This window comes from Adiantum capillus-veneris, chromosome 24 (assembly GCF_014529385.1).
Source record: "Adiantum capillus-veneris isolate H3 chromosome 24, ASM1452938v2, whole genome shotgun sequence".
NCBI classification, from domain to species: domain Eukaryota; kingdom Viridiplantae; phylum Streptophyta; class Polypodiopsida; order Polypodiales; family Pteridaceae; genus Adiantum; species Adiantum capillus-veneris.
Window position 1 is genome coordinate 16,686,412 of NC_140954.1, and position 12,276 is coordinate 16,698,687.

Genomic DNA, 12,276 nt, shown 5'->3' on the forward strand with positions numbered 1-12,276 from the left:
CATTTTCATACCTTGCTCTAGCAAGCATATCTACAAATGGATTATCTTTACCTTGCAATATGCTTAAGTTTTGCATTTAAGGACTTTAAGTAGGAAATCCATCTCAACATAGCAATGTCAAGAGTTGATAAGCTTGTGATCATTCCAAGAAGGGATACATTTGCTCCTATTAGATACTCTTTATCACATTTTAGGTGCAGTGACTACTCCCCATAGTTCCCTTTTCACCTGTGAATAATTGCGTTGACAAGAACTTAGGGCCTTTTCTCCAAAGCTCCCCACATATAGCTTTCCATCATCATCATCTTGCCCAAGCGCCCATCCAATTCTTGTGGGGCTAGTATCCACTCTAACAATCACATGTCTTCCACATTCATAGTTTACTTTCCTCAAAGATGGAGAGAAAAGCCACAATTTCTTTAATTTTCTCATGGCATGTGTATGCATTTATTCCCATTGGAATTTCTAGTTCTTTCTCAAGAGTTGGTACAAAGGTTCTGCCACATGCATATAATGTGGAATTTAGATAACATAAAACACGCATGCACCCATGAACCTTCAAACAATAAGAACTTCATTCACTTCAAACACTGACTTTTGCCCAGACAAGGTAAGGTTCCCTTCTTCCAACCTTGACAAGATCTTATCAAAATCATCGATATGACTAGCCACATACTTGTGGCACCCCCTCAAGTCCATATCTGTTTGTGTAAAGGTGCTGCATCCTTGCTTAGGGCTAGACGTTCAGTGTCCGATCGCCCACCCACCGTGTGTATGTACCCTTATTCATTATATACATATGAATAAGGAGATTCTACCTCAATACTTCTTCAGGTTGCTCCACCCACACTCTCGTGCTTCTCCCTTTTCCCACACGCACCGCACCGCATTGCCCACGCACGCATCTGCGCACACTCGCCCTCACAAGTGGTATCAGAGCTACGACTTGGCGATGATGGTGGTCCCTCAACAATGATGGAGCTCATACAAATCTCGACGCTTGGTGGAATCAGATCACAAATCCAATGAGATTCGGCTGCATTCGGAGGAGATCGAGCAGATTTGTGGATCTCTGAGTCCTAGTGCGCACTGCCCCTTTTGGGGATCTTGAGGATTCTCAAAGAATCGAGCAAGAAAGAAGATTTGCACGTCAACATAGAGAGCAAGAAAAGCTTGGCAAGAATTGAAGAGCTTAGCAGCACACTGCGAGCCTTGGCTAGGGATTTGCAAGCAAATTAGGCAGTGAAATTTGGAGCCGCATGGTGAAGTCGATGCACCTTGAAGGCAAACGAAGTAGGTAGAACCCCTAGCAAGGCAAGGCTTGGAGCACGATCGAAAGAGATCTGCAGAATCAACCAAGTTGGGCAGCTTGTGGAATCGGTCTAGATGGCAAGGAAAAAGGCAAGCTTGGGTAGATCTACTGGTAGCCAAAGTAGCAATGGCATCTTGGTTGACCGTGAACCCACCATAGCCCTCGCTCTCCCCGCCCTGAGAGGCAGTGAGCAAGCTTGAGAGAGAGAGAGAGAGAGAGAGAGAGAGAGAGAGAGAGAGAGAGAGAGAGAGAGAGAGAGAGAGAGAGAGAGAGAGAGAGAGAGAGAGAGAGAGAGAGAGAGAGAGAGAGAGAGAGAGAGAGAAAGATCAAGTTTGGGTAGATCTACTGGTAGCCAAAGTAGCAATGGCATCTTGGTTGACCGTGAACCCACCATAGCCCTCGCTCTCCCCGCCCTGAGAGGCAGTGAGCAAGCTTGAGAGAGAGAGAGAGAGAGAGAGAGAGAGAGAGAGAGAGAGAGAGAGAGAGAGAGAGAGAGAGAGAGAGAGAGAGAGAGAGAGAGAGAGAGAGAAAGAGCAAGTTTGCGAGTAGAGAGTAGACACAGGTGTGTGCAAGTATGGGCAAATAAGCACAAAATTTCTCTTCGGCATTGGACCTCTACCACCATTGGCTTTGAGCATCAGTACACTCGGTGTTTTGGCATATCCATGGCATCCACTTGCCTGTTTCTCCCACGACAGCTTATTCTTGGAATCAATTTTGGACACTGATTTGGCGGCTTGGCTTTGGCCTTGACCACAGGTGGCTATGGCATTGGTGCTTCCGTTCGATGGCGGAAGGCGGCATCAGCGATATTTTCCTCGGCTTCAACATAGCGATAGTGAGAGCGAGAGTGGCAGGGCTCTCCTCCAATGTAGCCTCGCCATCAGCTTCCCTTCCATGCTCATTCCAGAGCAGATTTGGCTCTGATGCACATCCTTGCCACCCCAACATCCCAACCTTGACATTGCAGGAGACTTACAAGCGAGAGCGGCATTGGTTCTCCTCTAGCCCCCATCCGAAGCAGCCTGACTTTAACGTACTCTTCTGGCATTTTGGCTTCAATTATTCTCCAGTTTTCGGCTTCAACGACACACATACGACACATTCGGCTCCAACGGCCCATTTCAGAGTGGTTTTTGCCCTCACGTGCGCTCAACTCTTGGACAGAATTTCCGATTGATGATTTTACCTATCAATGAGATAGTGTGTTCCAGTTTCCCAGTGGTTTTTCTCACAGATTGTGCAGTCTTTCCAGCACATCAGATGCCACACATGTAGTGCTCATATATAATTTTGTAGAGCATTCCAAAGAGCTTCTGGCAAGGTCTTGTGCAGTTTTATGCTATGTACACATTTGTGGAAATAGCTTGAGCTTGGTATAGCTCGCTGGTAGCAGGTGCGTAGATTACAAGTGTTTTTGGACAAGTACATACATAGAGCCACTCGGTTAAGAGTGAGCTATTTTGCCAAGATTTTGGCAGCGTATGTAGGCCATTTGTGGATCTGTTTACTGAGACACCGAGTGTTTATTTTGGTGCAGTATTTTGGTGAGATTTTTTGAGCTTTTGCTCAAAATACATGGGAAATTATGTCCGTTTGTCCCCAGATTCTTGCCATGTTTTGTCTGTATTTGTATTTTACTCTTTGATGGTTTAATGGTCGAGTTTACTCCCACTCTAGTAGTTATCTATAGTTTTCTAGCTTGCGTTTTGCATTGAGTTTTGGTTCATGTTGCCAAGGAAACTCTGCTCGTTTTTCCTTGTCTTCTCGCCATGAAATTTTGCAGTGTTATGCCATCTTGTACATTGGTCAATATATTTCCACTTTGATAGTGATCAAGTGTTTACTCTCACTTTGACGCTTGGACCCAGCTTGGTGTTCTTATATCCACTCTTACAGGGGTGAGGTTAGTGTATGCTTGTATGGCTACAGATAGACAGTCACACGTTTCACAAGTTTTTGTAGAATTTTTACAGACAATTTTTCTTGTGGATGTGTTTTGAGCTAGTTTGCTCTCTACTTGTGTCTATGGTTATGCGCTTTATGCTCGGTTGAGTTATTTATCCCAGTTTATACTTGCAGATAGAAGATTGTGGAGTTGTTTTATGTATATGTGAGAATCATTTTTTATGCAACTGGTCATGGTTTTCATGATTGTGTAGTGATCGAGTGATCTCCCACTTTGTTGCAATTTTGGCATTCACTATGGCAGCAAACATGTGTGATAGTGAGAGACGACAATCTCGTTCTTGCAGATACTTGCGTTGTTGGCATTGTGGTTACACAAGGCACACTAGGCACCATTGTTTTAGATGTATGAGACAGCAGTAGACATGTATGCGTGATGCAGATATGGCTTTGACACATGTTAGGAGGCAATTTACAGGGGTAGTCTATGCCAATGATGGTGATGGCATGCTTGCCTCGAGTGTATCTCTTGCATATATACCTATGGATAGAACACTTTCTCTGCAATGATTGCTAGATAGCGATGTTGCTTTCGACATCACAATATTTCATGAGTGGTTCAATACATTTTTTAGTGGGAGACTTAGATGTGTGCACTTGGACCATGGTTCGGTGTTTGACATAGAGGGTGCAGGAGACGTTTGCTAGTTATTGCCCAATGGTTCATCATACATGCTAGGACATGTGCACTACGTTCCTTAGTTGAGATAAAGCTTGATCTCAGCGAGACAGTTATACTATTTTGGTTGTCACACACTTCTTAGAGAGGAGTCTTTCCAGATGCATTACGGTTCATTAGTGATTGTCAGAGGAGCCCATAGTGGCTTGGTGTATCATATGCATGTGTTTGAGGGTCGAGACTACATAGTATCAGTTTTGTTGTTGGCATGCTTTGAGCAAGAGACGAGACATGTCTCCTTCACAGCGGATGAGCTCCACCATGCTCATGAGACAGAGAATTTAACTGTGCAAGACGTGCCAGTAGACTCTGTAGAGACAGAGGTAGAGTGGCAGTGCTCTAGTGAGACATCGTAGGTGTTGTCAGAGTTTGTGCGGGTAGAGGTAGAGCAGGTCTACTAACTAGAGACACACAAAGAGATGACAAACATGGAGTTCTTTAATATGCTCATGCTAGAGGCTGATGAGTTGATACCAGGGCACACGGTTCCGCCTATGGGTGAGAGAGACGTAGCAATCCCAGTGTCATTAGTGGCACATTCATACCCGATGAGTAGTCTTGATGATGTAGTGCATGCAGATAGCACACGAGAGGCTAGGACAACCACGTATTTGTAGATTTCATCAGTGTTTGAATGTCTCATGTATGACCTACTAGTGTCGAGGCCCGACCTAGCCCTACAGTGGGAGCATTTGCACCAGAGATTGTAAGTCGTACGGTGATTGACACTAGCATGATGCTTTGTGGAGCTTTGCAAGCCATATAGAGTTTTCTGTAGGATTTACATGCAGGCTCTAGCATGGATATTGGAATTGGAGCTAATCTCTTGAGACAGCTAATTCGAGTGTTGGAAGATTTCAGCTACTAGTGTAGGGAGATTTCAGACAGTAGACTGGACAGAATCAGAAACTAGACTAGAATGTGGATACTGAAATTAGAATCAGACTTATGTACTGGAAATAAGGTTCAGATTCAGATTCAGATTCAGAAGATTGGACGAGAAGTAAGTATAACTGGAATATGCCATGATTGGAATTATAGATCAAGGTTACAGCGAATATGATTTACAAAGAGAAAGTACAGCCGATAATATTGCCAATGATTCTCAAGTACAAGTACAACCAAGGTGCTAACCCAAATGATAATAATTGCCAACCCGATTACAATGTAATAGGCCCTATTTATACACTTCGAGTTTACTGTAGTAATTACCATAGTAACTACTAAGTAATTCGCTGCCCATCTTCTAAGAAGACGTTACCACACAGTGAACTATCCAGCCGTCTACATCCTTCCCTTCTTTCTTGAATTTTGGCAAGATTCCAAACTTTCTAAAAAATTCCCCTGTCTGATTCTGATGTGAGACTGAAAAATCCACCGTCTAGTTCTGATGTTGGGAATCCAGCTTGACCACTAACAGAATGGCCATACAAAGATTGCGAGTAGGCAGCTGAAAAGGCCAAGGATTGCTAGAGGCAACTGAAAAGGCCAAGGTGGAGCTCTCACGAGGCCAAGATGGAGCTCTCATCAGGCCAAGGTAGAGCTCTCATCTCCACCTACCTGCTGAGGAGAAAAGTCACCGCTGAATTCTGAGATGGAACTACCCAGTATCCTTCCATTGGACTAGCTTCCGTTTGCCCTTTGACCTGGAGGGTGCCTGAGAAGTCCCAGTACCAGCATTCTCCTTCTGAATCAGTCGGTAAATGGCCTCCTGCTCAAGCTGATCCCACTGGTTGGTGGTCATCTCTACTTCATAAGGCGTGAGGGAATGATAGGTTTTGGTGTCAGGGTCATAGAGTGTACGCCTGCCCTTGCTAAGTCTGGTTCTGGCCAGCTTATGACAATGCGAAGCAGTATGGATCCATCCTTCTGGAAGAGGCTGATTAGTTTTGACTCGAGCTTCAAAAAGAATCTCAGCCATCTCCCTGTACTGTGGTGCCAGACCCGGCTTTGCTGCAATGTCTTTTTCAGGCAATTTAGAAGATTTGATCGTAAGTTGTAGCAACTAATTAGTAATCCTGGTCAGTCCTCTGACTTGAATCTTCCACTGGCCCATACACAGCTGGATCCTATGCATCTCCTCTTTCAGTTCCTGAATATCATTGATTTGGAGAGCATCATTGAACAGCGTCTACCAAGTCTTCCATTCCACAGTCGATCGCTCATACCAATCCTGAAGCTCATCAGTGATTTTGAAGTATGTAAGGCGATCAACTAGTTCTGGATGTTGAGGATACAGTATTGGAAAGAATCTTGGCAGCTCTGTTTCTCTTGTTGGAACAGCATACAAGAGAACTGGAGAATCAGGCACAAATTCTAAGAAATTGAGAACAGCCTGGTTCTCTTTCTGCATCATCTTTCTGGTGATTCTCACTAGTTGGAACAATGTTCGGAGAGCAGTTGCCTGTGCTCCGATTGACATTCTAGTCTGAGGTCCTTTGCTAGTGGCTATCTAGTCCTCAAGAATGTCTTTGACTCTCTGATCCAAAACACCTCTGGCAGTTTGCATTTGCACCAAAACTTCCTGGAGTTGTACCCTAACATCCTTCATACATCGGTAAGTTGGTTTGTTACCCAGCAGAAGTTCTAGTTCCAGGGCAAGGGAGCGACAATCTGCAGTAGACTGCCTTTGCAAGTGCGGGTTTGCCACTCTCTCGTCAGCGTTGAGTATCCATTCAGGAACTCGTTCCAGCAGCTGGACTGTACTGGGATGCGCAGGTAAACGGCAAGCTTCTTTATCATGGAAAGCTGCTGATTTCCAATGTTCCACCATTTTCCTGGCTCCAACATATAGCCTTTCAAATCTTTCCAAGTCAAACAAGAGATCATCATCCTCCAGATACTGTCTGGTTATGGAAGCCTGTTGATGTCTCAATTGCCTATTCAGGGTAATGAGCTGCAATGAATGTTGATGATCAACAACTGGTCCCTCATCCTGCACTTTCATTTTCCCTTTAGCATCTTTGTTGAGCTGGGACTAATCAGTTGGCTGATTCCCAGTGTGACTGGGCTGCTGCTCTTTAGTCTGCTGGTTACCCGACTGATGCCCTTCATTCTGTCCTTCCTGCTGGCCCTCATTCTGGCTTGGCTGGTCTCGCTGTGACTGGCCTTCTTCAGTTGGCCCTGTCCCACCAGTACTAGGCCCTGGAGGTGGAGATGGTGCTGGGGCATCATCATCATCATTTGTATGCCCTGCTTCTTGATCATCCTCCTCCTGATCAACTTCATCTTCCTGGTCTTCTTCTTCCTCATCCGGAGAAGTCTGCTACTCAATATAATCTAATATAGCTTGATTCATCAGAGCAGTTTTATATTCGGTCACCTTGTCCTGCAAATCACTCTGCATACTTTCCATCAAGGACTTCAAATTCTCTAAATTAAAAACAGTATTGCCTGATGGATTTAGAATTTCAGCCAAGCTGCTATAGATGTATCTTTTAGTCAGAGAGGCCTTCAGAGCTGTATGGCGCATTAATAGGTTTTTGAATTCCGCCTGCTTCATCCTCAGCATTGTTTCAGCCCGTTCTGTAGCTCTCAGTGCTTCATTTCGTTGGTTCTTGATGATCATTATTTCAGATTCATCCTTAGCTAACTTTTTGTTTAACAACTCATTAGTCCTTTCTGAATGAGTTTCCAGTACCTTGTGTTGTATATTCTGCTCTTCCCGGGCTTTCTGGATCTTTTTAATCTGATCTTGTGCCTCCTTCAAGTCAGTTTTGAGCTTTTTCACTTCATCGTCTGATCCAGTAGCCTCCATCAATTGTCCCATACAACTGACAATGGTATTCCAAGAAGACTGTATGAGGACTGAACATCTGTCTTTGACTGTGGTTGGATCAGAATTAGTAGGCTCATATATTGTCACTGGAGCCATGTAGGGTAAAGTTGCATAATCAACTTTGTGTAGCAGAAGATGCCCTTTCAATTGTTTAGTCTGCATTTGCTGCAACTTGTCCTGTTTTACCAGTTGCAGAATGTTTTCAGTATTTGGAGTAGGAACTCCACCTGGCAGAGTCGAGGAAGCTGGACCTTTCCCCTTGTCCATTTGGCTCTTGCCTTTGTCCCCTAACTGGTCTGCCATCTTCTTAGAAGTGGCTGGCTTGGCCTGATCTTTTCCAGAACCAGTAGCAACTGCACTTTGTGCTATTGACTGGTTAGGCACAGTCTTCTGAGCAGATTGTTGCTCTGTCTGGCTCACTACAGCTTTCTCAGTATTTACTGTCTTGACCTAGATTTCTATCTGCTTCAAAAACTCACTGCTCTTTGTCAGTGTAGTCTTTGGCTTCTTTGAACTGCTAGCCTGTTCTGCAGTTGCTTTCCTTTTCAGGTCTGTTGAAATAGTTTGACTATCCGTTTCTTCATCGTCTGAGGATAGCTCAATGTTTTTCGGCTCAGAAATTGGCTTCTCACTCCAAACCTTCTTTACCTGCTCATTAAGATCTGCAGCAGTAGCCCAATACAGGAATTGCCAAACATACCAAGCTTTGAAAACATTTTGAGATTTTAGCTTGGTAGTTTGCTGGAGTACATTGTGCGAGAGAATTTGACAAAGGTTAATAGGAACCTGTGGGTCCAATATCTTGGCCAACAGCATAGCAAAAAGTTTTTCGGATACATACGTTGGGTTGTTTTTAAGGCTTACTGCTTCTGCTACAAACCTGTAAGCAGTGGAAGCTTCCAGTCTTGCTACTGGAACTCCTTGACCACTTGCCTTGCGCTTACGTTTAGCCGCTTCATCCTCCTTCAGAGCTATACTTATCTGTTGTGCAGTTGCCACAGATGGTTTGGGCTCGTTGGGCATTTTGAATGCAAAAGCTATGGTTTCTGATGTCACTGACGCCTTCCTACCATTTACCATGGCACTGCCATCTTCAGTGTCGAAAGAATCAAGAACTTGCCTGATGATGTCTGTGTCAAAAGCAATTCTTGTAGCTTGCAACACAACTCGGAGATCCCATAGTTGTAGTAGAGTCATTGCTTGGTCAGTGAATACATAATGCTAGATTTTATTGTACGATATAATGAGAAGGCTTGTCTTTGCAGCTGTAACTATGGCCTGGGTTTCCTCAAGAGACTCTTGCATCTTCTCTGAACGTTTCCTTCTACCCATATACTGTGAAGATGATGACAATGAAACAGGCGAAGGAGAAGAAGACTTACTTGTCGTGTCAAAGCCGTTTCCTATTGTCGCTAGCTGACAGTCAACTGTCTCTTCAGAGGTCGAGGTTTGCGGCTGTAGCAAAGAAACCTCGGAGCTTGGCGATGGCAAATGGTTAACAGGAGGAAAGCGTCGTGCAGGGAATTTATGAGGGAAAATGCTAACTCTCCTGATTGTTATACGTGTTCGCACCATAAAAGCTCCACCACTCGCCGTTCCTAGACTTGTGTGCGTCGCTGCTATCATGGAAGACATACATTGGACAAGACTGCGACCCATCCTTGAAATAATTACTACTGGCATGCCATCTGACCGTTGGGTGCTTAAAAATTGGAAAGTGTGTTCCCACTGATATTGGATTGATTTCCAGTCTGGCTCGACCATACTGGTATTGATTCTACGGTCAGCCTCATCTGGTTCTTCTGGTACTGGTTCTGAAATTGGAACTAGTTGCACATGAAAAAATCCAAAAATGTCTGATTCTGGTATCTCTTGATCAGCAAGTTCCAGTTCCTTAGTACCTTGTTCTTGCCCAGTTTCTCTGGCCTCTGAATAATAAAGCTTGATCTTTGCCCCATTATATACTCCTAGCAACAATAATCCAAATAAATCCTTCACTCTGACTGTGCCATTGGAGAAGACCCAATCTACCTCAAATGGTCCTGCCCAGGCAATCTTCAGGTTTGGCTTCTTTGGACCTAGGCTAGACTGATATAGAAGAACTAAGTCTCCTTTTTGGAATTCTCGAACTTTAATTCGGCGATCATGCCAGTGCTTCCTTCGTTGTTGAACAATTTCTTGTTCCAACATAGCCCGTTGCCTGAGTTCATCTAATTGCATCAGTTCATCTAGCCGTTTTTTAAAATTATGGTTGAAGTCTAAACCATACTTCACAGCCATGCTCAGACTTGGGATCACAAACTCCATAGGAACCACAGCTTCAGTTCCATACACCATTCTGAATGGTGTCATTCCAGTAGTTACCTTATAAGCTATCCTATAAGCCCATAGAGCAGTCTGAAGTTTCAAATCCCACTGGTCTGGTTTCTTTTGCACCACCTTAGTGAGAACAGTCTTTATTGTCTTGTTGCTACTTTCAGCTGTCCATTGCATCTGGGATAGTAAGGAGTAGATTTCCGATGCTTGACTGAAGCATATCCAATAGGATTTCCATAGTGTCGTTGATAAAATGTGTTCCTTGATCGGTCACAATCTCTACTGGACATCCATATCAGCAGACAATATTCTCAAATAGAAACCTTGCAGTTGACTTGGTTGTATTGTCAGGAAGAGCCTTAGCTTCAACCCACTTGGTTACATAACAAGTAGCCATTACTATGTACTTGTTCTTCCTGAGAGTAACCTTCTTAAAAGGTCCCATAAAATCTAGTCCCCATTTCATGAATACTCCCAGTGGTTGTACTGGCATCAAGAGAATCATATCTGCAGCTATTGGTCGACCCATTCTTTGACATATGTCACAAGTTTTACAAAAACTTCTGACATCAGCAATCAGTGTTTGCCACCACAGACCAGCTTACAGAATCTTCTTGTAGGTTACTTCATTGGAAAAGTGTCCACCAGATTCAGCATTATGCGCTTCTGAAATTACTTGCATTCTTCCTTCCATAGGGACACATCATCGAAGTATATCATCAATACCTAGTCGATAAAGTAATCCTCCTATGATAGTAAATTTCAGGCTTTTTATGATCAGAGCTTTCTTCTGATTCTGCTTCCAATCCTCCGAAAAGGCACCTTGGGAAAGAAATTGATAAATATCATACCATTCAGGATCCACTGAGTCTTCTACCTCTAACTGAAATAAATCAGCATCCACTGGTTTATCTCTCAAGGGTGATTCTGAATATCCTTCCGTACTTCTTAAAAGAAAATCAGCTCCACAATGGTTTCGGCCAGGCTTATGGAAAATTTTGAATTCAAATTCCATAAGGAACATCATCCATCTTATCAGCCTGCCTTGAATAATGACTTTATTAATCAGAAATAGATTAGCTTGATGGTCCACATAAAAATGAAATAACTTTCCCAACAGGTAATGCCTGAACTTTGTAGCGCTGAAAACCATTCCAAGGGCTTCTCTCTCAGTAGTTGTATAGCCTTGTTCAGCCTGACTAAATCTGCGACTAGCAAAATAAACCGGATAATCAGTTCTTTCGTCTGGCTGAGCTAATATTGCGCCCATTGCCAATCCCGAAGCATCAACATGTACGTGGAAAATAATATCCCAGTTTGGCTGCCTAAGGATTGGTTGACTGGTAATAGCTTTTTCCAGATTCTGGAAGCTCTCCTCGCATTCAACAGTCCAGTTGAACTTACTGGTCTTCTTTGTAAGCTCATTTAGTGGTACTACTTGAGAAGCAAACTTATGTACAAATCTTCTATAGAGATTCACATAACCCAAGAAAGAACTCAACTCTGAAGCAGTTTTGGGTGCTTTAGCTTGCTGAACACACTGTATTTTGTCATTGGCCATCTCTATTCCATTGCGGGAAACCACATGTTCCAGTAGCTGTCCCTTCCAGACTAGAAAAATAGATTTGAATGGATTCAAACAAATCCGCTTCTCTTGACAACGTTTGAAAACCATTTCTAAGAATAGGAGGTGTTGTTCCTCATCTGAATAGACAGTGAAGTCATCCATGAAAATGGCGAGGAACCGATGAAGGAATTCATTAAACATCTCCATCATACACCGTTGAAAGGTAGCTGGTGCATTGCACAGGCCAAAAGGCATCACCAGATACATGAAAGATCCCCACTCTGTGATGAAAGTGGTCTTGGCTCTATCTTCAGGAGCGATCTGTAACTGGTTATAGCCGCTATAACCATCCATGAAGCTATACATTCCATATCCTGCGATCTCATCAAGCAACATATCAGTAAAAGGGGAAATGGATCCTTAATAGTTTGGGCATTTAGTTTCCTATAGTCGACACAAACTCTCAATTTTCCATTCTTCTTGGGGACGAAAACTATGGGAAATAGCCAATCACTGCTTGCCACTTTAGTAATGAACCCAGCCTTGAGAAGATAATCAATCTCCTCCTTGACCTTCTTTGCATAGTTGGGGTTCATCCGGTATCTTTGCAGTCGTACTGGCCTAGCATCCGGTTTCAGTGGTATTCGGTGCTGACA

The 12,276-nt window shown here is 43.6% G+C and overlaps 1 protein-coding gene across 1 annotated transcript in view; it reads right to left on the reverse strand.

The window, feature by feature from the left end:
• The window catches only part of LOC147426015 (uncharacterized), a 4,461-nt gene extending 2,524 nt beyond the window's left edge, over positions 1 to 1,937 (reverse strand). The window contains exon 1 of the mRNA XM_086498162.1: positions 1,704 to 1,937. Coding sequence (XP_086354288.1) covers positions 1,704 to 1,937 — 234 coding nt within the window. The remainder of the gene's footprint in view (positions 1 to 1,703) is intronic.
• Positions 1,938 to 12,276: the final 10,339 nt, after the last annotated feature.